The 27,910-nt window shown below is 43.0% G+C and overlaps 1 protein-coding gene across 1 annotated transcript in view; it reads right to left on the minus strand.

The window, feature by feature from the left end:
• Positions 1-27,910, minus strand: part of UMODL1 (uromodulin like 1) — an 84,132-nt gene that overhangs the window by 51,383 nt on the left and 4,839 nt on the right. Inside the window, exons 3-4 of the mRNA XM_075099312.1 lie at positions 24,540-24,690; positions 10,765-11,007 (exon numbers count right to left, since the gene is read on the minus strand). Coding sequence (XP_074955413.1) covers positions 10,765-10,942 — 178 coding nt within the window. The 5' untranslated portion in view covers positions 10,943-11,007; positions 24,540-24,690. The remainder of the gene's footprint in view (positions 1-10,764; positions 11,008-24,539; positions 24,691-27,910) is intronic.

Here is a 27,910-nt window from a genome sequence, read left to right on the forward strand (position 1 = left end):
CATTATTTCATTTCAAGAGTTTAAACGTTCTCAGATTTATCTTGTTCATAACATTTCTGTTACAGAAATTTTGAATTTATAATTTTCCATTAAGGTAGATATAGATAGTTTCTGAATGTGGAGACACTGAGGCACTGCAAAGCAGAAAATGTGCCTATCTCAGCTATGACTAATACAAATAATATATAATCATAGAATCATAGAATGCCCTGAGTTGGAAGGGACCTGCAAGGATCATCAAGTCCAACTCCTGCACAGGACAACTCCAAATTCACACCATATCTCTGAGGGCGTTGCCCAGGTGCTTCTTGAATAGCGTCAGGCTTGGTGCTGTGACTACCTCCGTGAGGAGCCTGTTCCAGTGCTCCACCACCCTCTGGGTGAAGAACATTTTCCTAATACCCAACCTAAACCTCCCCTGGCACATGTCCCTGCCATTTCCTCCGGTCTGACCATTTGTCACCAGAGAGGAGAGATCAGCGCCTGTCCTTCCTCTTCCCCTTGTGAGGAAGCTGTAGACCACGATGAGGTCTGCCCTCAGTCTCCTCTTCTTGAAGCTGAATAAACCAAGTGACTTTAGCCACTCCTCGTACAGTTTCTCTTCTAAACCTTTCACCAACTTTGTAGCCCTTGTCTGGACACTCTCCAGTAGCTTTATATCCTTAATATACTGTGGCACTCAAAACTGCACACAGCACTCAAGGTGAGGCCGCACCAGCGCAGAGCAGAGCAGGACAGTCCCCTCCCTCGACCCGCTGCAATGCAGCACTTGATGCACCCCAGGGCACGGTCGGCCCTCTTGGCTGCCAGGGCACGCTGTTGGCTTATGTGCAACTTGCCATCGACCAGAACCCCCAGGTCCCTCTCAGCAGAGCTGCTCTCCAGCCTCTTGCTCCCCAGTCTGTATGAACATCCAGGGTTGCTGTGCCCAAGGTGCAGAATCCAGCACTTGCCCTTGTTAAAATTTATACAGTTGGTGATTGCCCAGCTATCCAGGCTGTCCAGATCCCTCTGCAGGGCCTCTCTGCTCTTGAGAGTGTCAACAGCTCCTCCCAATTTTGTGTCATCAGCAAACAAGTCCTGCATCCAAGTCATTAACAAAGAGATTAAAGGATACCGGCCCCGAGATGGATCCCTGCAGAACCCCACTAGTGACTGGCTGCCAGCCTGATGTAACCCCATTTACTATAACCCTTTGAGCCCGACCCATCAGCCAGTTGCTCACCCACTGCCTTACGTGTTTATCCAGCTGCATGCTGGACAGTTTGTCCAGGCGGATACTGTGAGAGACGGTATCGACAGCTTTACTGAAATCCAAAAAGATCACACAACTGGCTTTCCTTGGTCAGCTAGGTGGGTAACCTTGTCATAGAAGGAAATAAAATTCGTTATGTAGGACTTTCCCCTCATGAACCTGTGTTGGGTGGGGCCAATGACTGCGTTGTCTGTCAGGTGTTTTTCAATATCTCCCAGAATAATGTTCTCCATAATTTTGCCAGGCACAGAAGTGACACTGACAGGCCTGTAGTTACTGGGGTCATCCCTGTTGCCCTTCTTGAAGATTGGGACAACGTTTGCCAGCTTCCAGTCAACTGGGACTTCGCCAGATTCCCAAGAGCATTGAAAAATCATTGAGAGAGGTCTCACTATGACATCAGCCCGCTCTTTAAGTACCCTCAGATGAACCTCTTCAGGCCCCATCGACTTACTTATAGGGATCCAGCTGGAGCAGCAAGTCCTGCACATGTTCAGGGTTTATTAGAAGTTTATCATTCCCACAGTCATGGTTCACTAGCCCAGGGCTCTGGGGGTCCCTAAGCCCACCGTTGGTGTTGAAGACCAAGGCGAAGAAAGCATTAAATGTCTTTGCCTTATCAATGTCCCTTCTTGTGAGGTGACCATTCTCATGAAGCAATGGGCCAATGTAATGATCAAAGGAAACAGGTAATGTAGGTAATGTCTAAGCTAGAAATCGGGAGTTTTCATTTAACCTTTTGTTGTGACAAAGTTAACCTTTAGTTATAGTAATTGAAGATGTTACATAAGAGTGGCGAAAAAATGTTGTTCTCAGGTACAGTTCAGCGGGTTACAGAGAGGGGCGGGAGATCAGAACTAAGCCCATGGTCTGCAGCCTGGCAGCAGCCATTCCGTATCAGCCAGCCAGCCACCCCAGGAGGCTGGCAGCCCATGCTGGAGAGCCCTGCAGACAGGGCAGCTACGGCAGAACGTTACTGCATCCCAAGCCAAGGGCAGACAGTAGTCCTGGCTCAATGCCAGCACATACTCTTCTCTGAAGGAAAACAGAAAATATTTCTAAGCTCTGCAAACGTTGCTTTCACCCACACCCTCAAATATAGCTCCAGGTAATGCTCAGCTCTAGTCTTTCACATTAACCTAAAAGATTTTTCTTTCCTATTCATTTTGTGCCTACTGGGTTTTGGTCCTACAAACTCTTGATCCATTCATTACTGGTCATCCACTGGACATGTAGTCATATTTGCATAAAGAAATAGCCTATTAAGGCCAGTGGTTTTAAGACTATAGTCTGTGTCTTTTGGGGGGCCCAAAGTATGCTTGTCAAGGGTCTCTGAAAGGTAATTAAGATAAGTAAGCATAGCTTAATGATGGGGGTCCACACCTCTGCTGAAAAACCTGCCAAAACCCACAAGCTGGAGGACAGCGCACTGAGTTGAGACCTCTCAGCAGCATGCAGGTTACTTGCAGGTGTAGTTTCGAAGATTTTTATGCAGAATACATGGGACAGCACTTTCCCACACTCTTTTATATGGTATTTGATACAGTCTGTGTGTATACATCGTGTGCATACAGTCAATGACCACAAGCTTTGACAGGTCTGTGAGCATCTTTCAAGTAGAGTTGGTGTGAGACCCATAGGAGCTCTGGGCAGCAAATTAGGAAACTCTACTCCCACCCCCAACCCCAATGAATCCCTGCCCTACAGGGAACAGGATTTGTCCTGCTACCTAATGCAGCCTAGTGTGGGCCACTTCATGCCTGCAAACCAAAGGCCCTTGCCCTCCTTAGTCTTCCCCAGGACCAGCTCTGCCTCCAAAGTTCATTTTGAGTCATAGGCCTAGGTTCGCAGCGAGAGGACAAGAGGAAAAAACCCTGTGCAATCTTACTTAAGTTACTTCTGGGTCCAGCAAGCCCCAGTAGTCTTACCCTGCTTCCCAGCACAGACCAGGAAGCTCTGCTTCTGGCTCTCAGGGGTACTCAGGCCATTCCCCCAGACAGGTCCTACAGCTAGAAAGCCTCTTCCCGATTTCTAGTCTAAGGCCACAATAATGGGTGATACAACCTCAGTTGTCCTGAGATGAGTCCTACACACATTCCCAGTCTCATGCATTTGCTCCATCCCAGCCTCCCGCGCAGAGAGGCTAAGCAGCCTCTCATACCAGGAGCTTGCACAAACATGAGCACCAAGGGATTCTGCCGTGTTAGCATGTCACCAGTGCTCCTTACTATTCAAACCAGGTGGATCTTGCTAAGCTTGACACAAGCATCTAAATCCTTCCAGCTCTGAGATTCAGGTGCAGATCAAGCAGGTTTGAGGCTCAAAGCAGCTTTTTTCACCAGGGTCTTTTTTTGGCATGTTTAACTGCAGCGTAAAATATTTAATGAGTCACATGCAATTTCAGAAAACACTACTGAATCCTGGCTGAGTGCCACACTAGCCATTTATCTAAAATCAAAAGGTCATCATTTTCGCATCAACGGAAACAGATGGATTCACATCACATTTCTGCCTAATTGTACAGATGCACTTTGAAAATTCAATTTACACTCTCTACTTCAATCATCTTGGGGACAGTCGCCTACCAAGCACTGCCAGCATTGGGGAGCAAGGCAGCCAACTCCTATGTCAGTTGGTAAAGTATAGGCTTTTCTCCTCCGTTATTTGCAAAAATGAACAGAAGCAGAAATGCAGCACCCCGTGCTTAGCAACGAAAGCTCAGTTACCAGCCTGCTCACATAGGAGTTGCCAGGTCTGCTGTGATGGCAGGATGGGGGGATTTCCCAGGAGACAGATGCTGAAGGACACCATTAGCTCAGCAGTAACCCCCTTCCTCTCTCTCCTTCCACCTGGAGGGGCTGGGTTTCACCCAGAAGATGCAGCAGAGCCAGGGACCAAAACCCTGCGTTTGTCTCAGGCATCAGAAGGTGGAGACAAATCTATGATATTATAGAAGGAGCTCCTGGCAAAGCCTGTTACAAAGGCAGACTGACAATCCTCATCACATGACCCTGTTTTGGGGTCTTTGAGCATTGCTGGACTTTACCTGCCCAGATGGATGCTTTCCACCCCAATTGCCTGTCTAGGGCTTAATCAGGATGGAGGGCATATGCCGGTTCAGCATCTGACAAATATTTAATACCTTTCACTGAAAAGACATATCATTCACTAGAACGTATTCAGGAGCCATGGGCTGAAATTCAGCAAGGATGCAGCCGTTGGACAATGGAGGAACACAGCCTTCAAAGCACAAAATCAGTCTGTGCATGCTCAGAATAAACTTAATGAAATTCAGCTGCTGCCACCTCCAACGGGTTCATTCCACTGGCAGCACCATGACAAGGCCACGCTCTGCCCTGATGGCACTCACACTAGCAATCAGTGGAGAGCTGGCAGGGGCCCCTGGTGAGCCCACAGCTCAGATGCAACTCTGGGTACCTCTGCTTACCCTGGAGCTTGCGGTGACAGATGGGGTACACCTATCTCAAAGGGGGAAAAGGATCTTTGCACAGGACTTAGCAGGGCTTGTTGAAAGAGGTTTAAATGAGATTTGAAGGGGGAAAGGGATAAAACCAGGATCTTAGAGACAAGGCTGGGGGCAGTATGCCAATGTTTGAGGGATGGTGCAGGGGATGGAGATGTGGCAGCAGCAATACAAGGCTTACTGATGTGTCAGAAACCACAGAAGCACATGAGAATGATCATGTAGTAATTAGGGTTTCTACCCCCAAAAAGGTGGCAGGACCAAAAGCCCAACTGAAGTGCATCTACACCAATGCACGCAGCATGGGCAACGAACAGGAGGAGTTGGAAGCCATTGTGCCCCAGAAAAACTATTATATAGTTGCCATCACGGAAACATGGTGGGACGACTTGCACAACTGGAGTGCTGCAATGGACGGCTGTAAACTCTTCAGAAGGGATAAACAAGGAAGGAGAGGTGGTGTGTGTTAGGGAGTGTTTTCACTCTCTAGAGCTTGATGATGGTGATGAAAGGGTCAAGTGTTTATGGGTAAGAATCAGGGAAAGGCCAACAAGGCAAATATCATGGTGGGAATCTGTTATAGACCATCCAACCAGGATGAAGGGATGGATGAAATATTCTATAAGCAGCTAGCAGAAGTCTGATGATCATTAGCCCTTATTCTCATGGGACACTTCAACTTACCAGATGTCTGCTAGAAATACAATACAGCCATGAGGAAACAGTCTAGGAGGTTCCTGGAATGTGTGGATGATAACTTCCTGACACAGCTGGTGAGTGGGCCAACAAGGGGAGGCTGGACCTGTTGGTTGTGAACAGAGGCCTTGTGGGTGATGCGACGATCGGAGGCCGTCTTGGGCACAGTGATCATGAAACGATAGAGTTTTCAATTCTTGGAGAAGTAAGGAGGTGGGTCAGCAGAACTGCTGTCTTGAAGTTCCAGAGGGCATATTTTCGCCTGTTTAGGAGCCTGGTTGACAGAGTCCCTTCAGAGGCAGTCATGAAGGGCAAATCAGTCCAGGAAGACTGGACGTTCTTCAAGAAGGAAATCTTAAAGGCACAGGAGGAGGCCATCCCCAGGTGCCAAAAGATGAGCCAGCAGGGAAGAAGACTGGCCTGGCTGAACAGAGTCTTGGCTAGAAGTCAGGAAAAAAGAAGGAGAGATTACGACCTGTGGAAGAAGGGGTAGGCAACTCAGGAGGACTACAAGGATGTCATGAGGTTATGCAGGGAGAAAATTAGAAGGGCCAAAGCTCAGCTAGAAATTAATCTGGCTACTGCTGTAAAAGACAATAAAAATGTTTCTATAAATACATTAACAACAAAAGGAGGGCTAAGGAGAATTGCTGTCTTTTATTGGATGCAGGGGAAAATAGAGTGTCAAAGGATGAGGAAAAGGCTGAGGTACTTAATGTCTTCTTTGCCTTAGCCTTTAATAGTAAGACCAGTTGTTCTTGGGGTACCCAGCCCCCTGAGCTGGAAGACAGGGACGGGAAGCAGAATGGAGCCCACATAATCCAAGAGGAAATGGTTAGCAACCTGCTACACCACTGAGACACACATAAATCTATGGGGCCGGGTGGGATCCACCCAAGGGTACCGAGGGAGTTGGCAGAAGTGCTCACCAAGCCACCTTCAACCACTTATCAGCAGTCCTGGCTAAGCAGGGAGGTCCCAGTTGACTGGAGGTTAGCCAATGTGACACCCATCTACAAGAAGGGCTGGAAGGAGGATCTGAGGAACTATAGGTCTGTTAGCCTGACTTCCGTGCTAGGGAAGGTTATGGAGCAGATCATCCTGAGTGCCATCACACGGCACGTACAGGACAACCAGGTGATCAGGCTCAGTCAGCATGGGTTTATGAAAGGCAGATCCTGCTTGACTAACTTCATCTCCTTCTGTGACAAGGTGACACACTTGGTGGATGAGGGAAAGGATGTGGATGTTGTCTGCCTAGACTTTAATAAAGCCTTTGACACTGTTTCCCACAGCATTCTCCTGGAGACACTGGCTGCTCTTGGCTTGGACGGGTGTACTCTTCACTGGGTAAAACCCTGGCTGGACGGCTGAGCCCAGAGAGTTGTGGTGAATGGAATTAAATCCAGCTGGTGGCCAGTCACAAGTGGCATTCCCCAGGGCTCAGTATTGGGGTCAGTTCTGTTTACTATCTTTATCAATGACCTGGATGAGGGGATTTAGTGCACCCTCAGTAAGTTTGCAGATGACACCAAGTTGGGTGGGAGCGTTGATCAGCTCGAGGGTAGGAAGGCTCTGCAGAGGGATCTGGACAGGCTGGACCAACGGGCCGAGGCCAATTGTACAAGGTTCAACAAGGCTCAGTGCCAGGTCTTACAAAAAAGGTTTGCAAAATCCCAAACGCAGTGAGTAAGGTGAAAGCAGAGCCAGTATTCAGCAGAGCCCACAATAAAATGGGTAAAAGCACACACTTCTTTAGCCAAAGGGGACTGAACTTCCGCAGTGTGTGAGTCTAGGATGCTGTGGAGGTTGACAGCTTTGGTGGGCTCAAAAAAGGACAAGGCAACTCCCAGACAGGAGGCCCATAAGCAGACATCATAAGGAATTGGCAGGCATGTACCCTCTGACACCCATAACCCCATTTCTGTGGCTGTTGGGGGCACACAGGGGACCCAAAACACAGGGCAGCCAGGCACACTTGCTTCCAGGTGAGATCCCCACCTTCCCACCCTGGGGGAATGCTGCAATGCTGCTGGCACGCCCCCGGTGACACCTTAGGAAGTTATGCACAAAAAGCAAACCCTGATAAAAGTGTGGCATTAGCATTGCAAATTAGGTGCTCTCAGGTTAAGAGCCTTCAGGATTAAGGTTGTCTGGGCCTACTTATTTCTACGTATTTTTGTACATGTGTACTTAAAAACCAGCCTTCCTCACATGCTGATGCACTTTTTCTCCTTGGTTGGGGATCAAGCAGGCTAAGATGGCAGATAAGGTTTCATCTTATGCAGTAAAGTGGAAGGTGGGCAGAAAACCAGTCACCAGGAGTAACCATACCATTGTTTCAAGCAGATGGAAAATAGCCTGGAGAATTGAACCCTGTGTTTGCCTAAAAGAAATTCATGCAAGGTGCTGGGAACTCATACAACACACTCATAACAACTTTTCAGAGCCATGGGTTTTGTAGGTCCAGGATCCTGACCTGCAGACTTGGGACCTGGAGCCTTAGAGGGGCTCCATCATCCCTGAGCACCACATGGAAACGTGGCCCTCAGGGCAAGGCAGTGCAGGATCAGGTAATTCAAAGTGTTTACTCATCTGCATACATAGGCACAGAGGAAACACAGATTGTTTTTATTTAATTCTACATTTATAATTAATTCTAGCACTTCATAACTTTTAGATACTTAATTTTCCGATTTTTATTTAAAAGAAGTTGAAGTTGTCTGTGTGTATGTGTGATACTATCCTAATGGATTGATGGGCAACTAGTGAGAACTACCAGAGCAAGCTGACTAATGATATAGACATTTTCTCCCCAACAGTAAAGAAATAAGAAAAGCGGGGCCTGCCATATCCCAGGAAGGGGTAAATGTTTCTTTCTACGAAGAAAAGATGGGAAGTGGCCAGGAGCACGTTACCGTGAAAGGTCATGGAGACCTTTCTGCTCCTAACAGGATGGAGAGCACACCAGCACAGATAACATCAAGAATAAAATAGCAGTAGCTCAACAGCATGCTGTGCAGTAATTTCAGCAGTTCCAGTTTCTCTTTTCATCATTTATTTAAGACTGTGTCTAGACAGTGCATTACCATTCACAGAATTTATGACTAATGCCCTGAAAAGCAAAGATACCAGAATAATGTAAACACAGAAATCACCTAGAAGCCATACAAATCCTTTTATGGTTTAAAATATTCCCAAATTAACTTTGACAGGAAAAAGTATCACAGGGACCACAGTATTTCATGGACAAACCTGCCCAGAGTGCCCATCAACAATGTGGCAAGGGCAGAGCTGAAATTCTGCAGCTAAGCTTTACAAGAGATTTAAAGATTTGTGAATGTTAGATGAAATAAACTCATCAACAGCTCTCAAGCCTAAAACATCCCTAGAGATGTTTTTAAAAAAGCATATAATTATACTCGGAAAAAATATTTAAAATGTTACCAAGATGCCTTTTGTTCCACCCAAGAACATGGTTTTGATTTTCAGAGGTTCGGAAACACCTTGAAAATCCTGATCACTCATAGAGTTTCTTGTGCAAATAGAGTCAACCACAACTAGCTAGTTACCCTTCAACATTTAGTTGACACAGCTATTTCCTTGTACTACAGAATTAACAAGCTATTTTCTCCAATTACTTCTCAGCCTTGCACTTGATACGTATGTGCACACATGTATGCACAGGCATGTATATCAAAAAGGCCTTACTGAACTGACTATTCAACACTAATTAGATCTCCTGGAGATTCTCCCCAGCATGGAACTGCTGCTCAGAATATACATATTATCAACAGCTAGTCCATTGTCAGTCTGAGAATACTGCCTGGACATACTGTAACCTGCAGGTCAAATTTTGCCCTGGCTGACACTCCACAACAGCCGCAGAGCCAAACAATTGCAGGATACAATAAATGAGGGATGATGTGTATCTAATTATGCTTTCATTCCTCTTCTCTAGCATATCATTTTAAGAAGAAGTAAAACACAACTACCACTTCTGTGTTCCCATCTTTCTGTTAAAGGAATTTTCCTGCTAGACACAATATTCTACTAGTAACCATTGAGAAAATATTTTGTAAAAATCGTTTGGAAGTTCATTTTCCAATGATCTGAAGCAACTTAAAAGTAGAATGATCACATTGTCCTTTACAGATCCCATGACAAGACATATGGCTCATACCCTCTCATATCACGTTATATGATCAGATATAGAAGCAGGTTCAGGGACATTCCCATAGAACTGAGTCACCCAAGTCTTATGACCCAAAGCTAGGACCAGGGCTGCATTAGGATCTTTCCTTTTCAATCTTTTGTTACAGTGTTGAGACTATGTAAATTCCCAGGATGGTAACTTGAAAAGGGGAAATGGAGAAAATGCAATGTCATACTGAAAATAGGAGGCAAAATTATGTCTTGCAGAACTTTTGTAGATGCTGGAACAGTTCAACGATGGTCTAGCTAATCCAAGATGCCTGTTCAGCTTAAAAGCAGCACACGGCTTTATCCACTGAAGAAAAAAAAAAAGTCCCTTTTCCCCAAGGAATCCCTTTCACCTACAACTCAACTTCTGCTAAATATTAGGCATTTCTGGTTGACAACTGGTAGCCCTGATATGGGAAGGGGAAAAAGCTTCCATCCTGAGTCAAAGATGATTAAGTCTTTCCAAGCAGAGTCTTGTTAAAACTCAGAAGTTAGGTCAGATCCATCAAAAGGTTCACCAGTTTTCAGTCCTCCAACATAGCCCCTGGTAACCAAGGAAGCCCTAAGAAAATGGACCCTGGTTTAGTTTTGATCAGAAAGTGGTTGGTGCCAACTTGTCCTGAGGCCATAGTTTGTTTTAAATTAACACCAAAACTGGGTTTGCATCCTGAGAAGTGACCCTGCTCCAGATCAAAGGAGGTGTTATTCTGGTGTATCCTGAATTACTTTTGAGAAGAAATCTCCTACTGTAAATGCAAGCATGCTCAGAACAGACGCAGCACCAGGCAAGGCTACGTGAGTAATTGCACATTGCCACAGATATTGGCCTGAACCAGAACCAGTAATGAACCCTTGCAGGGGTAACGAGCAGGTGCCTTCCAAGCTCACCTGGAACTTTAGTGAATTCGTGACTAGGGGGGTAAAGAGCAACAATCAGGAGCATTAGTCTTTCATGTCTACTCCTTACCATGTTGGACCAAGTTTACTGTAGATTTTTGCAGACTCACTGATGTCAGTGAACAGGAACCAATTGCCCAGAACTGAATTAAGCCTTTACATGTCTCGGTTTAAGTGAACCCTCTTCCATCAGACATTTATTTCAACTACTAATCTGACTAAAACTTACCTAAACAGCAGTAGAGTCCAACTTGCTCATATCCTTCACAGCAATCTGTAAGAGTGATGTTTTCAGGGACTTCAACAGCATGATACTGCATTTTGTAGTATGTCCGGGGACACACCATCCATGGTATCCATCCTCCACAGGAAGTGCTTTTCATATAGAACTTTTGGTAGGCAATCATTTTAAAGACATTTTTGGTCAGGCTATAGTTGCACAGATGGTACCCTAGCAAAGAGAGGCCTTTTTCTAGGAAGGAAAAAAAAAATCAAACCAGGAAAGAAAGGGATCAGCAGTAACTTGTCACCCCAGAGCATAAGTTCCCTGCAGCATCCAGTTAAAAATACTGTTAGTAGAAAGCAGTGACAAAACCAACAAAGATGAATGATTTCCAGGAAGGCTGATGATAGGAAGGACATCACTTCAGAAAATGAACAGAAGAAAGGATTCATAGTGACTGCTTGTCATAGACATCACTTCAGCCATAAAAGGATGCAGATTGGCAGAAAATTCAAAGAGCTCTCAGTGCCTTCAGGTGAAAAGCAGAAAAAGGGCAATTTAACTGAAGTAAGTATTAAGGAAATTAATATACATTAACAGAAATTAACAGCAGAGAAGAATAGGCACTCCCAGGGCAGAGTCATGCAAGTACTTTAGATGTCCACTCCAGGTTCACACTGCCAAAATGTTCGTCTTTCTCTGCTGACTACGAAGTGAATGAAGGGCAAGGAACTCATGGGCAGATGAGTCACAGCAGATGTCTGAAATAAGACATCCTTCAGACATCGCCCTAGGCTAAAACTGTGCACTCACGCATCATTGGGAAGGACTTTCAGGTATCTGACACAAAAGGTGTTCCTGGAGCTCCTGTGCTGCCTATCTGTACTTGTAGCAGATCATATTAGACCAGGCCCTTTGAGAGCTGCTGTGATTCATTGACTTCAATAGAAATGAAGACAGTAATAAGTTCATTAACAACATAATTTCACACAGGTCTGGGTATGGGACTCAGTTTCTGGAGTTCTGAAACCAGTCATGATGAGCAGCGAACTTGTTACACTCTTTACTTAAAACTGAAATACTTGAGCAGGAAAAAAACCCACATCACAAAGAAACCCAAACAACAACAACAGCAGCAACAAAACCAGATGGAGTTTAAGACTTAGCAGTAAGCAGCCTACAGTCATGTCACAGACATCAGGCTGTCTCCTAATGAGACGTTATAGAACCCAAAGGGGCTGAGTCACCCTGTGTCCCATCTGGGAAATAGATAGGATAGAATTAAAACGCCTATATCATCCTTTAGACAAAGCAAAAGAAACTTTAATAAATATGAATTAGCTGCAGGCATTTAAGTATGGCAGGACTGTTATTTCTGAGAGCTGTGAGGGGACCAGGGCCAGTCAACAGACAGACTGAAGCTAGCATAGTATACACAGCAAGCATACAGTTAAAATATTTATGGCTTATCTTATTTGTATAGCTTATCTCCTCTCTCAAAAGATGAAACATGTAAAAACAATTCAAGAAAAAAACCCGTCAGGTTCTTCAGGATCGTGCTTTTATCATGTTTAGCTTTCCAGCTAAACAAAAGATATCTGTGCAATTTGAACAGGGCTGGTAAAAGAGCTTTGAACAGGACGATCCATTTGTAGTGCAAGGACAGTCCAGAAGAAAGCATGGAGATACCATAGGCCACGATACGTCCCTCAAGCTAGCTCGACCAAATCACCCAGAAGGTCTTCCTCCAGCCCTAACCCTAGCAACTACTTGAGTAAGAACAGCCTGAAAGATATCCCCTGCCTTAGATATACAAAGACCATGAAGAAAAATGGATTTGCTTGGTACAGTTCCTAAACAGACACACAGACACCTCCCTGTGGACAAGGGCACTTTGGAAGAGCAGGAGGAAGGAGAGGGTAGCTGACACTGACCTTGGACCATCCCCAGCCTTTCCTCTCAACTCTAAATAACTTGTGTCTGACCAGACCCAGGGAGAGCATCGGGCCCCTGGTAGTCCAGCCCTGCCCTGCCTAACCCATCTGTGCCTCCATCCTGCAACAAAAGGTGGAGTCTGATACCAGGGTGCGCTACAGGGGGTGCATGTGAGAGCAAGAGACCTCCCAGCAGGCTCCAGGGAGCCCTGTGCTACTGCTTAGAGCAGGTCAGCAGGAAAATATCAAGAATAAGGGCATATCTGGAAATCTCACTCCCTGCTTCCTCCTCCTCCCCAGCCTCAGCCAGGGCACTTTTGTATCCAGCCCCTGAAGCTAGCTCCAGAGACAGCAGCTGGAAGCGCTTCACATCACTAAAAAGCACCAGGGCTGTTCCTTGTGAATGGAGATGGTCATGAGGGGCAGGAAGGAAGACACCCAGCCTGTCTCAAGCCGAGGGGCTGAAACCCATACCCTGCCTGACCTAGGATAGGACCCCAAAGCCTGAGATAAAGGTCTGACCAGGACCATGAAAGCCTGTACCTAGCTGTCTCACATAGGTTGCTGTGCAGGGAACTGAAGGTGAAGTGAACCAGAGAAAATAAGGTGGCCTCCCTCCCCCGGTTAAATGTAGGACATCCCTGTGGCAGAGGGGAAAGAGAACAAATGTGGGTTCTGGAGCAGAAATCAGAGATCAAGGGCTGCTTTTATCCAATATTTGATTGATTACCACTTCACATGAGGCACAAGTGCCTTGTAAGAAACAGGTAGCTGTCATTGTATTTTGTAAAGCATTCCCTTGCCACATGTTAGGAGTGCTCCAAGAATACCCACCCCAGCAAATGCTTCTAGACATGTAGGCATGGGAGAAAAATAAAATCTTCTTTCAGCTTTTTTTTTTTTTTCATTAGTTTGGGACCTGAATGGCTAAATACCCTAAGTGGGATGGAAGGAGTACCTAAATCATTTTGGATCTAGCCTCTATCTGGATAAAGTGCACAAACATCTATTTGTGATCAGGGGAGGTGGGAGGAGCAAGACAAATTTTGTTCTATGGAAACGAGAAAAAGAAACTATTGCACTCAGAAATCATACTGTTGCAGTGTAAAATTATATTAGAGGCAGATAGGGCAGGTAAGGAAGAAAAGCTCAGCCTGGTTCCTTGTCACTATGATCCCTCCATTTCTCCAGAGCTCACGTATTAGCATAGCCAGAGCAAAGCAGACACTAAAGAGAACAACCGAGTACAGAGAGCACTGAAGATTCGTGTCATCTGTGCAGAGCTGTGGCTGCAGCGAGGACATAGCACTGGAAAGCTAAAAATTCCAGAGTCAGCTGAGCTGGCTTAGGCTGTACAGCAATGTGCAACATAAATACAGGTATGAAACTGAGAATAAAACAGTATAGAATTAGACACAGTTTATAATTAGAAGCTGCAGCTGTCAGAGCAGATATGAAATCATATTTCATACTTAAACATTGATACTAGGTATAGAATAAGGCTGCCAAAGCCAAAAGAGAAGGTTTGAGAGAAAGCTATGGTGTTAGAAAAAGATACCCTTGCTGGAAGAGGTTAGACCAAAGGTGTCAGGGAAACATGCAGCAGCACCAACCTTGCCATCATCCATCACTTCCAGACAGTTTAAAACAGGCTTTGACACTCACAGAGTTCTATTATTTGCTGACAGCAGTTTCCTGCTGAGCAATATGGCTTAGATCAATTTGGGCTCTTTAGCAAATTGGCTTTCTGTTCTCATTACCCCCATCTATGGGATTATGGCACTATCAAATGGAATTAAAATGCTCTGGCTGTTGTTTCCAGCAACACAAAGCTGAAGTCAGTCACAAAGCAGGAGAAGGCAGTCACCTGGCATTAGAAGGGATATGTTACGCCTATCATCTCTGGACTTTAGGTTTTTATCTTAGCAACCACCCGCTTTCAGCACTGTCAGGGAAAGTATACATTTTATTAAGCCAGAGCCGAAACAATTAAAGCAAATACTTTAGTAATCAAAACAAATACTGAGATGAAAGGCTGAAAGGAAAGTCTGCATAGGAGCAGGCTGCTTATAACCCAAGGTCAAACCCAGATCAGAACAGAGAGAATGGCCGAAAATCAGCAATAAAAAATGCTTGATAGCATTTATGCAATAGACTTAGCTGCAGTTCTGGAAACTTCACTGCTCAAGTGCCAGAAAAGCCACTGTGAGCTGGGATCTGCAAAATCTTTTCTCGCTGGAGCAAGAGCCAAAGACAAGCCCCTTTCTTCTCTTGACATAACCTTAAAATTAATCCTTTGGAACAGGTTCATGGGGGGCAGATTCAAACTCAGCTTTAAAAGGCAGACAAATGGATTAATGGCTCAATTTTTCTGGGTATTCCAAATTCTTTTTAAAGTCAACACCATTGACTTTAAATGGCTCTAGAATGGAGATTCTGCCGACCCCCAATCTGTAGAAACCCCTTTTTCAGCTGTGACTTTGACAGCATAACAGAAAAGTCTGCAAAGCTGTAAGAAATATGGTTTGTATTTTAACTGAGACTTGCAAAACCACTTAAGTAAAAAAATGCAACAAAAAGCAGCCAAAAATCACGGTCTTTTCTCATCTAACTAAATCAAACCAGAAATTAAGAACAAATTAGGATATAATTTAAGTTACAACCTAGCAATTGGGTTAGGTTTTTCCAAATTACAGCCCATACCATAGACGAAAGGTAAACATGTCTTCTACAGCTTCATTTTAGCATCTCTAGGAATTTGCCAGACACATTACTACATACTTTTCTCCAAAAGTTTATTTTAAAGACAATTTTCATAAAAATTTGCAAATTACTGAACACAAAGCAGCAATCCTATCCATTCATTTCTGGCACAAAGGAAATGACAAGGCTTTTGTCTGGGGATGAAGAGTTGGGGACAAAGGTTATATTTTGGTTTGGTTAGATTTTGTTTAATTATCAACAGAGGATTCTTAAATGGTTGCTGAGACATTACTAGTTCTCTGGGAAGTGGCCACCTTGGCTGATTTAGTTCAAATAAGAGGTATCCCACATCCAAACTAAGCTGTCCTATAGAACAGACGTGGCCTTCTGACCAGGTTTGGATCACTCACCTGTAATTTCATTTCCCCTTCCCTGCCATGTGGCTGCCCAGAAGATGACAACAGAAATAAGAGTGATCCTGGCCATTGTATCACCTGTCCTGGATAAGCCCTTCTTATCACTTCGTTTCCAAGGTGGTAGAGCTCAATCGTCCTTACATGCAAGCTTTTGGGTTAAGGGAAAAGGTGTGCTCTTTTTTTACCTTTTGCAGGTGGGTGATAACTACTGGCAACAGAAACAAAGAGGCTCCAGTGGGAATTTTGCCAGTTCTCTCTCCTTCGCGCTCTCTCCGGGGAACCTGCCTCTTCTACCTACTCACCTTGCCCGCCCCCCGCCTCATTTTAAGAAAAAGGCATTTCAAAATTGCTGGTTTAGTCCACGTTTATCCTTCTAAGCACTTATTCCCTCTCACACTTTGAACAACTGACAGCTAGGAGCCAGATTTACATACCTTGAATGTCAGTTATATGGATCTTGAATTTTGTTTCTCTCCACACATCAGGTAATACTATTTTTTAGGTCTTTAATTCTGTACTTTGAAAACAAACTAAGAGTAAAAGCAAATGTCTATGCCAATGTTTTTCCTGAATTTAAGCTGTTTTACTAGCTGCTCTCGTTGTGCTCCTCATTTCGTTGCAATTTCAGCATCATATAAACCAGAGCAATGTTAGGCAAACAAGAACCTTATTAGGCAGGGCATGAGTCAGGAGATTTGAGAAACCAAAATCCCTTTCTTTTTATTGTGTAAATCATGAAGGCAAGTTCCCAAGATACATGTGCCTGCAGCTTTCCAATGCAGGACAATAACTTCAGTGAAATATCACTGACAAAGAAAAGAAAGAAAAAGAGTAAACACAGCATGATATTTTATGAGGAGCTGACACTCAAGTATGGAAAATCACAGGTACAGTTCTTGGAGCTGAGGCAAGATGTTCAGACCAGCACTTGAATATATATTACAGTATTGCAGACAATTTCATGTGGATGAAAGAGCCAGGAACCACAAACTCTCTCATTTGTGTAGGTTCAGAATATCAGTAATATTGTTTCTGTAAAACACTGTCAGGCAATCACTGTGTTATCGCTCACAAGGTAGGAGGAGAGCTGGGGCCCTAGAGAACATGTGGGGCCAAGAGGGGAGTTGCTGGATGGTTCAGATCCTCTGGCAGAGGACAGAGCCAGGGCTCCGTGTAGTGCCAAGGCACTTGGGAGCTATTCTTCTGGCTTGGAAAGTAAAATGCCAAGCTCATCAGGGAGGAAAAAAAACAAAAAAAAAAGGAAAATTAAGGCTTGCCCAAACTTCAACTGAAAAATGTTCTTGCAGAAAATGGGAAAATGGGTAGAGAACATTTCAACACACACACAAAAAAAAACTGATTTGGAAATATTTCTGCTATGTCTGAGGAGAATGTGTACCTTAGCAGCCCTTTTCCTGCATGCACCAGGAGGTCTAGTCAGGCTGTATCCCCCAGGTGCACCACTTACATCTCCTGTCAGCACAGGGAGGCAACAGGGAGACCCTGGCTGTAGGCCGTACAGAGGTTGCCATCTGACTTATAAACCCGCTAATTTGAAGAAAAAGAGAGAGGAATTGAGTTTATGAAGTTCAATTTGTAAATAGAAATATTTCTTTTCGTGGTCTATATTTTTCTTTCAACAATCTAAATTTTCTGAAAGAAATATCAACTGAAATTTTTCAGCTAGCACTCACAAAAAGTATCTTTAGCCCTTAGAACTGACCTGACACCTTCTGCGAGAAGTGTATGTCCTGGCCAAATTCAAATAGATGTAATTCCAGACTGGCATATGACTTGGGTTGCATTTGGGTTCTCCCACTTACAATCCTAAATTGCTAGATAGGGTTGCCATGTCTTAAACAGCTGCTGCTTTCCAGAGTTAGCTATAAAACAAATGTAATCATCATCTCTGAGAACTTCTTCTATGACTGAAGTATGATCCTCCAAATTGCAGTAAAGGACTAATACCCCCCGTTCTAAAAGACTTAAGTATACATCCTTAAGCATACACCCTTAAGCTCATCTTTAGGACTATTAAAAAACATGGATAAAAGTTTGCATATTTACAGCTCAGTCTTACGGCTGGCAGCTGGAGCAGGCTTACATTCAGGGTGAGGCAACTAACCGTGAGTTGCAACTTTACTGTAGTAGTGAATGAAACAGTTCCTAAATACGGAATATGAAGAAACCCATTTTCAATCAAAGCTGTAAGTAAAGTCAGTGGGCGTTTAATCTAAATTACAAACAGATACAAAAGTCATGTCTATTTCAGGACTTACCTTGTAATTTGGAAACTCTTTGCAGTTCTGATTTGTATCTGCATTATTTCTTCAGTGTTACAAGCCTTTAGGCACACAGCAACTTAGCTTTTTAGCAATGCAGATATTGGAAGAGAACACCCAGGCAATAAAGCATGCATCCTGCATCCTGAGCAACCACTTTCACATCTTCCAGACGTATTCTTGCACTGTGTTAAGTGCAGTAAGTTTAAGATGATGCCTTGCATCCCAGGCAGTAGCATGTGCTCTTTCTTCACATTATTGCAGTTGCTGTAATGAGTTGAGCTTACTCAGCACATGTCAGTGCAGAGTCTCCTGCTGGGAAACTACATAGATTCATCAGTCGTTTTGGAAAACTCACCACCCGTACATGTACGGCTCATTACAAATAATTATAGTTTTAGTAACCATTGGTATATTTCCTAGGTAAAGTTTTGGTCTTTTATCCCTTGTTCCTTTCAATTAGGTGTTATCTTAGGACGCCGGTGCACAATTTGCTCACTTTTGCTCTCATGTTGAGGAAAGTCAATGGAGAGGAATGGAGAAGGAGGTATTTAGTGGAATAAAAGCCCTGGCAGTGTGGTGCGGGTAGTGACCTGGAGTGCACTCTGGAAGGAGCTCCTCACAGTCCTCCTGGCCCAGTCATCTGGAGCTGATCAGTTCTCCTGGCTCTGTTGTTTGTATCTTCTGCCGTTACATTTGTAACGCCTGAATTATCTAAAGTATGCAATTTTTACAAAGAAGGGCTGTGCCAATAAAAGCCATGTCAAAATCCATTAATGTATAATTTCACAGGATCAAGAAGCAGATTTTCAGAGATGGGATTTGACTCTCCTACACCGTACTATCAGTAACTGGAATACTATGGCTGACAGCAGGCTTTCTCATCATATTTTTTAGTCACTTATTTCTTTAGACGGATTCACTTTTGATTTAATTAGTCACTTAGAAGATCTTCTTTAGACTAGGAGTTTGACAAAGAAAGGTCAGTTGCTGGAACATTTTTTTTTTTTACTTTGCATTATTTTGTCTAAGAAGTAATCTCTATTTCAGATGCCCAAAATGGTCATGATGTTTCAAGATGGATTGGTCTGCATGCAGGAAACAGGACTATGCATTTGGGCTCCACGGGAACCTAACAAAAGCTGTTCTGTGTTCCAGAAGCTGGCACACCTTCCTGTAGGTGCACATGACCTAAAGCTTGAGAACCACTAAATCATTTAACCTGATCTCTTAAAATCAGCTGTCAGTAAATTTCTCCCAGATACCTCTTCCAGACTCCCACCATTTCAATCTGATTACAGCCTGTCAATCTGAGAAAGCCCAGACTATGGCCACAGCATGTGGGAATGGATGGAGGTGCCATCAGTCCTGAGGATCTCACAGTGGAAATAAACTGATTGAGGTCAGGGATACGCAGGTGAAACCATGCCACTAGCTGCCAATGAAGGTGACAAGAAGTTCAGATGGACCTGATTTCCATCTGATTTCTGCCCCATGATTGTGTTCCCTGTGACTCCCATGTGAATTTTGTCTCATCATCAGGGCAGTCTTAAAAACTGCCCTTGCTATGGTATTTCAGATGTTTGGTAAAGGTTGAGGTCAAATCACAGTCTTTCCCTTAGTGGGGCATTGCTAAAGTTTCTTTGCTCTTTTCCACTCCTGATCTTTGTGAAGCCTGCAGGAACTTAATTGCCTTTAAGCCTGCAGCTGTTCTGTCAAAACTGGCTTAAATCAGTCAGCAAGGCCAAAAGGTGTTAGAAAAGAGGAACAGGCTGACTTAGCCAGAAGTAACCTTTGTCCAGTTAGAGGCAAGGCAAAATAAATCACTCCTGGTATCATGATACAAACTTATTCCAGCTTCTGAAAATCAATATGTATAATGGACATCTTAATGTCTACTCCCTACAAAGGACCGAACTTCTCAGAAACTTTAACTACTCAGCTCTGAGTTAAAACACTAGTCCACGATTTCAGGGACTTCAATTCCCTGCCCCTACCATGGACCTCTTGTGGAGCCATGACCAAGTCACGCAGGTCAGATTTGCCACTGCAATGAAGTCATGGGGGTGGCATAAAGCCCAGTAATTCAGACCTAGTGAAAGCCATGGCTACAATAATATATATATGCTTTTGCTTATGTTACCTGAGAAAAAAGTAGAACAGAAAAAAGCACTGTTTTGCCAGCATATGCTAGGCCTACGTTAGGATGGACAACAGCTAAACTGGCAATTTTTTGAAAGGGTCCTTGTTTCCCTGAGCTTCAGACACATATCAAAAAAGTGGAATAGTAACACTTGCTTACTTCGCTGATGTGTTTCAGAGAAAAATGCATTAAAGATGAAGGGACATGTACAAACGACAGTAAAACCCATTTACCTAAAGTCTTAAGAGCTAATGAGCTCAATTGTGCAGGCAGAACAGTCCCTGACTGTATTCAGTGATTTGTTCTGTCTCATCGGCAAACTGTTCCTCAGGAAAATCTTCGGGTTTTGTTGTTTCCCTGAACACGCACAAACTGTTTTAAAGTGACTCATGAGGAAAAAGTTCTTATTGGTAACAGGAGGAAAAAATATGAGTCAGGCGGAGGTCATGCTGAACCTCTGCCTGGCCTTGCTCCTCTGACTGAGTGCTGGTTGTGCAATCTCAGCACAGAGCAGCTCTTGTTTGCTCCAGTGCTTTGATGGCATGGTCCCATTCCCAATGCTGAGTTTGGTACCAGATGAGACTGTTGATCACACCTCGTACATGATTTCGCAGTGCTGCAGGGAACTAAGTCCCATCTAAGATATTTCATAGTATGTTTCTTGTTTATAAGACTGAAAAAAATGGGTGTTTTCAAAAGAAAGAAGTCTGGGCAGTGAATATTACCTTTTGCTATGAAGGCTTACTTGGAAGAAAAGTCAGAGGGTCTCCTGCTCAGCACCCCACCATGGGGTACAAGGGCCAAGTCCACCTGAAGGCCCTGTTCAGCAAAGAGTACCATGCCTGGCCTGTATCAGCACTTGGTGGTGGAACCAGAGCCCCTCCTCACACTGCCTCGCTGGCTGGACCGTCAGCTCCCTGCAGCAAAGGGCCAGGAACACGGCGCTGACACAGATCTCCTGCTGCCTTGCTGACCTAGTGCCACAGGGCTCAAGAACAGCAACAACTTGCAAATACCATTGACCAGCACACAGATGTCGCCAGGCTTCACTGGTTTGTGCCAGTGCCACTTGCCTGCAACCCATTTTTTACTGAAGGCACTGGCTGCTCCTCTTGAAAGAAGGATGACTCCCTACTTCTTATCCCTCCTAAACCCATCCGACACACAGCAAGGATATGGATAGGAAAGACAGTCCATCCAACTGGCAATTCCCTTCATGAATCCATCTTTTGCATTCATATGTAAAATCTGCCTCTGTTAAGCAGATTTGAAGCAAAAAATAAACCAGCCAAAACACACAATCTGCTTTTCACTGTTAGTCAAAGTAGGATTTGGCCCTTATTTCCAGCTAAGAGATATAGAGATATACACACAGATGCAAGCACATGTTTCTGATGAAAGGTTTTTCTAAATTATTGCAGAAGCTAATCTATAGTCCAAACCCCAGAATGTTTCACAATCTGTACAAGATCTTTTATTGATGCATTAGATTTAAATGCATATAGGAAGCTTCTTGCTTTGAAGGACCTAAAGGAAGATTGTTTCCATGTCGTCCTGAGCCAGCTCAGTTAAAAGCACAGAAGCCTATGAAGAGGAATCTTTCAAGGCAGAAACACTGGACTAAAGGAACCTACTACACACACAGGGCAAGTTATGGCACCCCACCTCCACTGTGTGAATACTTAGCAGAGACTTCAGAAAAGGGTTGCAAAAAACAAGAGCTTTTAATCTGGTTAGAAGGAACCAACACTTGAATAGATTTGTTTAGAACAAGGAATGCAGTAAGTTGTTTTGAGGAGGTGTATGATTTCTTTTTTCCTCCTGCTGATACCTATAATGGTGATCAACCCAGATGAACACTGGATTACTAAGTACAAAGGAGGCAGGGAGATCTTCAAACAGGCAGAAGACCACCAAATTATTAAAATCAATATGGAATGGAAGTTTGGGGTAAAGGGAAGCTTGGGCTGCAAGAAAGAGAATGAGATATAGTCTTTGGACAAAATATAATGATCAGAAAGTTATGAACCCAAACCTGTGTCTCTGAGGAAATCTGAACAAACAGAAAATTCACCAATAGTTTCAGAGAACTCTCTGTATCCAGTAAGGAAGTGCTTTTCTTTTTTTCTTTTTTTTTAAAAATGACTTCTGTTTTGAGATTGGTACTAAATCATCAATGTGATTAAAATCAAAGGATCCATAAGTTTTCCATGCCCTTTCTCATACCCTTCCCCCAAATAAAGATTACAAACTATTTATAAGAATCCCTGCACCAGGTGTCTGTCAGAACCAAGCCAAGTCTGAACAAACATTCTGACTTGCCCAGGAGGCACTACAGGGCTAAACCGCCCTCTGAATTACTCAGCAGGAGGCTGTTAGCATCCTGCTCTGACTCTGCATTTTGACACATATACATTCACCATGGTTTCACCCACCAAGTGACTTAGGTCATCTGAAGCATCTGTTGAGTTCAAGCTTTTGCTTAAACAGAGGAGAGCAAAGCTCCAGCTTGCACAGTATTTTCCAGCACACTAGCATGATTTATTCCATCAGTACCTATGAATTAAGTAATGGAGGAGTGGAAGTCTAATATTAGCCCACAGGTCTCTTGCAAGAGGGGCCCTTTGCAGGACTGTGCAGCCAGAGGGAAGCCTCCATCCTCAGAGCATGTTTTACATTATACTGGGGAAGAACCGTGCTCCATCTCAGCAGAGTTCCTCAGCACTGATATTTCCAGTTCTGGTGCCAGGAACACTGCTGCATTTTCTACACCCTATCCTACATGCGACTCCTGCGTCAGTTAGGGAGCACTGTCTGCTTCTCCAGGAACTCAGGAAAACAAAATCATTCCTACCTCCTAACAACATCAACTGCTGACATAAACATTGGCAGTTTCTTTAAAATATCATAGTGCTGAAAGGGGAAGTAGGAATCTAAATGCTTGGTTTGGAATAAAGATTATATTGCATCACTGGCTTGCTAAACCATAAGAGAAACAATCAATCACCTTCTTTGCAAACCTAATCAAGAAAAAGGAGAGATGCCTGGCAAGGAGGTTCGACGTTTGGAGCACAAAGAGACTTCACAACAGGTTTTGGCATTCTCAGGTGAAGAGAAATATATAGTCATGCACTGTGAAATAGAAGGAAATAATTTTCTTGATTTTTCTCTCCTTCCAGTTTTCAGATCACAAAAACCCCAACCAAAATTATCTCACTCTATTTAACTAAAAAAAAAAAATTACATTTTGCCAGATATTGAGAGTTGATATTTAAAGCTCAAAAGGAGATGCTTTTCAAAATGTTTATTGACTTGTGAAAACAATGGGTTATTTACTGAATTTGTTCTGCAACCTTAATTAGCACAAATGCCAGTAGGGAAACTTCCTGCGTGCTTTTCCCATGCTGACCTTCCACATGAGAAAAATTCCCTAGTGAAAATAGATTTTAATTCCCTCCTTGAAATCAAACATCTGGCTTTGGTTAAGGAGGCATGTAACCCTGTCCTTTGTGATATTTGGATTACAAGTGCTCTGGGGCAGGGAATATTTTCTTTGTTTGCCGGTGAAAATGATAGGGCCTTCGGTTTATAGATATAATAATGATACTGAAGGATGATGAGAACATGATTATTGTAATGACTAACATTCATCTATCATTGAAATGCCAAGTATAAATATCAGCACACATATTCCATCACTCTTCATCTTTGCAAATAATTTCTATCATATTCAAAAACTACTGAATACTGCCCTACTTGAGAGACGGAGCTCATGATGACGGAGCACAGCATCACTGATTTAATGCCTCAAATTCTCATTGAAAGGTAGGTGTGTCTCCCCAAAAAGGTAGTACTGCTGATATAATTACACACATCAGTTACATCAGTTTAATGAGAGAAACGAGATGTGTTTGCACTTCTTAAAAAGTGGGAGGCAAATGAAATAGGATTGCATCTAGCACATTTTCCTTTAGTTCACTGTTCTTTGCTTCTCAGAGGTCTGATGGGATGGATGGACCAGGGCCCCCTGGCAAAATCAGAAAAGGCTTTAGGACAGAGTACAAAACTTCCATGCGTTAGCTGCAAAGGCTTTAAGAAAGCAAAAGCTTAGCTGATGACAAGAATTAAATGAATGGTTTGCCTATATGACCCTGATTCTAAGCCATTATGCACCTCTGAGGAAAAATACTGATGGGCAATGTCATTCCCTGCTTGCAAAAGATCTGGTTTTTATAAATCTGTACTTCCAGAAGCAAGAGGGACAAGAATGCTTAACACAACTTTGGGCACTGGAAAAGCTCACCTGATAAGCCCGAGGGCTTATAAACAGCAGCAGACGGGTAGACCCTTAATCATTAAGCTGAGAAAATCACCCTGATGTCAGTGCTGGAATTTGACGATTCCTCTATGATGCGGTGAGTACATTTCTTTACCAGAAAGGTGGAAACCTCATGCTGTGGAATGAACACAGAAAAGTATCCTCGTGGTAACAATCATATCTTTATGATAACAGGAGTCCAGTAAGAAAGCATTTACCATATGGTCCACAACTAAAGCAATACTTCCATGTCAAAAATGGCATGGCTGAGGCAGTTTTGCACTCTAAAGAGCTGCAGCAAGTGACAGAACGCAGCCAAAAACTCAGCCAATTGCCTGGAGTTCCATTTGGCACAAGGGTGATGTAGACCTTGAAAAATGGGTTCTGTGTAATTCTCTGGTCCTTCGGGCAGAGAAAGGAGGAACAGTCAGAACGTTTTTGCCTATAAGACGCTGATGCTGACACACCCTCCAAGGGAGACACGATCAAAAGGAGGCAAAGGCAAATTCCAACAATAATGGTACCCCCTAGCTTTCTGCTGTTCCAGGTACAAAGTGGGAGATCTAGCTTCTTTTTTTAAAAGCAAACATCTGAATTTTGAAGAGTCGGGCCTACATTATGCAACTACCTAGTCCCTAAAGAATGAGCTGATTTTCAGTCCAGGGTTGTCTAAAAATAAATCTGGGAGGACTGTTTTCCCAAAAGGGTAAGAGTTATGCACATAACTCAATGTCCACTTAGGAAAATCTTTTCTGCATTCCTACAAACAGCACTAATGATTATCCAAGCAGAAAGGTCTTTTTAATCTACTTTACTTTTAGGTTGCCTTCTGTCTTTCCCCTTTCACACTTCTATCAGTCTGAAGAGTAAATACAGATGAATGTTTTGCTTAGGTTTTTTTCCTTATCCTGATGTCTATGCCATTACATACATTTAATTTTGTACACATATATGTTTATATTCACACACAAACACATGTACATGTATATATATGTATATATAAACAGATACATACAGGTACATGCATACATATATACATGTATATAAACATACGTGCAAAGATAAAACCACCGCAAGAGGAATTCTATTTGCTTCAACAGTGTTAATATTTAAATTAAAATTGATGGAACAATCAGCCTGTTGAAACTTGATCTTACAAAACCCATTTTTCAACCATGATTATTACACTCGTTAAGCATCACAATTTATACAGAAGGCAGCTGTGACAATGAAGGACCAGTTCTGGGGCGGGTAGATGAGGCAAAGGAGAAAAAAAGAAACAGTGGCTTTCATTACACTCTCCGGCAACTGTGTGCAACCAGTGAGGAAGGAAACAGCTCCCTGTGCATTGAATGCTTGAGCTGGATGTTGTAAACACCCTCTAGAATCAGTTTAGTTTAAGTCTCTGTCCTTAACAAGTCTTTAGATGCGCACCATAAAGGCAAGTCCCAAAGGAACTCATTAAGTTGTTTATTCTTTCCAGCTCTCTGCATTCAAGCTAAATCACATTATGCAATTAGCTGCTATGAAAACAAATGAAATGTATTTTGTTTTCGCATGTTTAAGGATCAGTTCAAAATCTGTTCTCCTCAAAAAGTATTTTACGGACTGACTTAGGATCAGTTTGATGTCTGAATTATTTTGCTGTGCTATGAAAAGATGATGCTGCTGAGGTGATGTTTAAAACCATTGAGACGGTGCTAAAAAGTGTGTGACTTGAACAGTGAATTTTGATGGACGACTTCATCATCTTTCCTGTAAGAACAAAAGAATTCATAAGTTTTAGGAGGTAGGTGTGACAGGGTGGTCTTGACATGCCACAAAGTTCATTCTGTAGGATATTAATATTTCTTCCATTGAAAAGTCTTGCCTCCAAATTTCATTGTTCAAGTGATTCAATTATTAGCAACTTCTGGCAAATAAAAGGCAGCACATCTCAACTATGCTACATGACATTTATTTGTATGGGAAAAGGAAAGAGCCAGTTACCATGTAAACAAAAGAAAAACAAGAACAAAATCTCACTCGTTCTGTTGAGCTCATCACCAGCTAAGCCTAATTTTGATTAGCTCTCCCATCAACAGCAGGATCCACTCTAATAGAATTTACCATAAAAGGAGATTTGGGGGTTTACTGTTATCAGAGGAATTGACCAAATGTTAAAATACCAACGGCGAGAAGAAACTCAAACTATTTGAAACTGTTGATTTTAGGAGGCATTTGTTTTCTAAATGTGTAACAGGTCCGCTGTGGCTGTCATCGGAATGGCTCCACGTGATTTATTTCATGACCTTCATGGTGTCAGTTCTTACAAGCCTATTTCCAGTATTAACGTATTCCCCCAAAACTGCAGCTTGAAGATGTACATTGGGTGTATGCCAGGTCACACAAAAAACTTCTCCCAGCCCAAGAAACCATGAAGGTTTTTTGCTCTCATCAGTATATTCCAAAAGAGCAAAGACATTCAACTTGTCCTTTTTGTTGTTGGGGGCTGAATTCAGTCACAGAAATGTCCCAACTCTACAAGCCATGGCAAATACTGTTGCTCAGGGGGGTATGCAGCAGCTTACTTGCCTGAAACCTACTATGGAATTGGGGTCTTTGTATTCTTCTATCAAGCACAAGGCATTATAGATGTACGAGGTTCCCTTTAAACTAAATCACCTTACTGTCTGGGTAATAAAATGTTTTTTAGAGATACATTACAAAAATTCACAGTCCTCCCTGAAGAAAAGGGCAAAGATTTTTGCATGCCATGTGAAGACAGGATTATTAAAAGAGTTCTTAAAAATAAACTAAAATTTAAATAATAAGCTATTTAGAGTAAGTTCAAGCTAATTCCCACTGAAAATAAATGGGATGAATTTTCATGATGAATTCATAATGAAAGACAAGGGTGTCTTTCAGTAAATTTTTATGGAAGTATAGAAAGAGGAACAGAAACTTGCTCATGAATTTGCCAAGATGAATAGAAGGTGTCACTAAAATTTGCTCTCTCTGTATGAGCCATGGGTTCTTCCTCTTGGGGGAATCACAGTGGAAAATTGTAAATGAATTTTTCTGCACAGCATCATAAAATAAATTCCCAGTTCTGTAGTCAGTGCCAGAGATATTCCCAGGCAACGGGAAATGATCACTATATCTTGAGAGAATGCCCTGGATTTATTATTTTTAGGTCATCCATTAGTGACACATTGCAAAGTTTTGCCTAGGTTTTATTCCAACAAGCCCATACCTGAAGCCAAACACATGTCCAGAAATTTCAGCAGATTAAAAACCACAAACAAGTCTCTTTAATTCACTAAAATCTGTAGCTATCAAGTGACAACAATCAGTATGCAGTTTAGCAGGACTTA

The sequence above is a fragment of the Phalacrocorax aristotelis genome, chromosome 1 (assembly GCF_949628215.1).
Source record: "Phalacrocorax aristotelis chromosome 1, bGulAri2.1, whole genome shotgun sequence".
Lineage (NCBI taxonomy): Eukaryota > Metazoa > Chordata > Aves > Suliformes > Phalacrocoracidae > Phalacrocorax > Phalacrocorax aristotelis.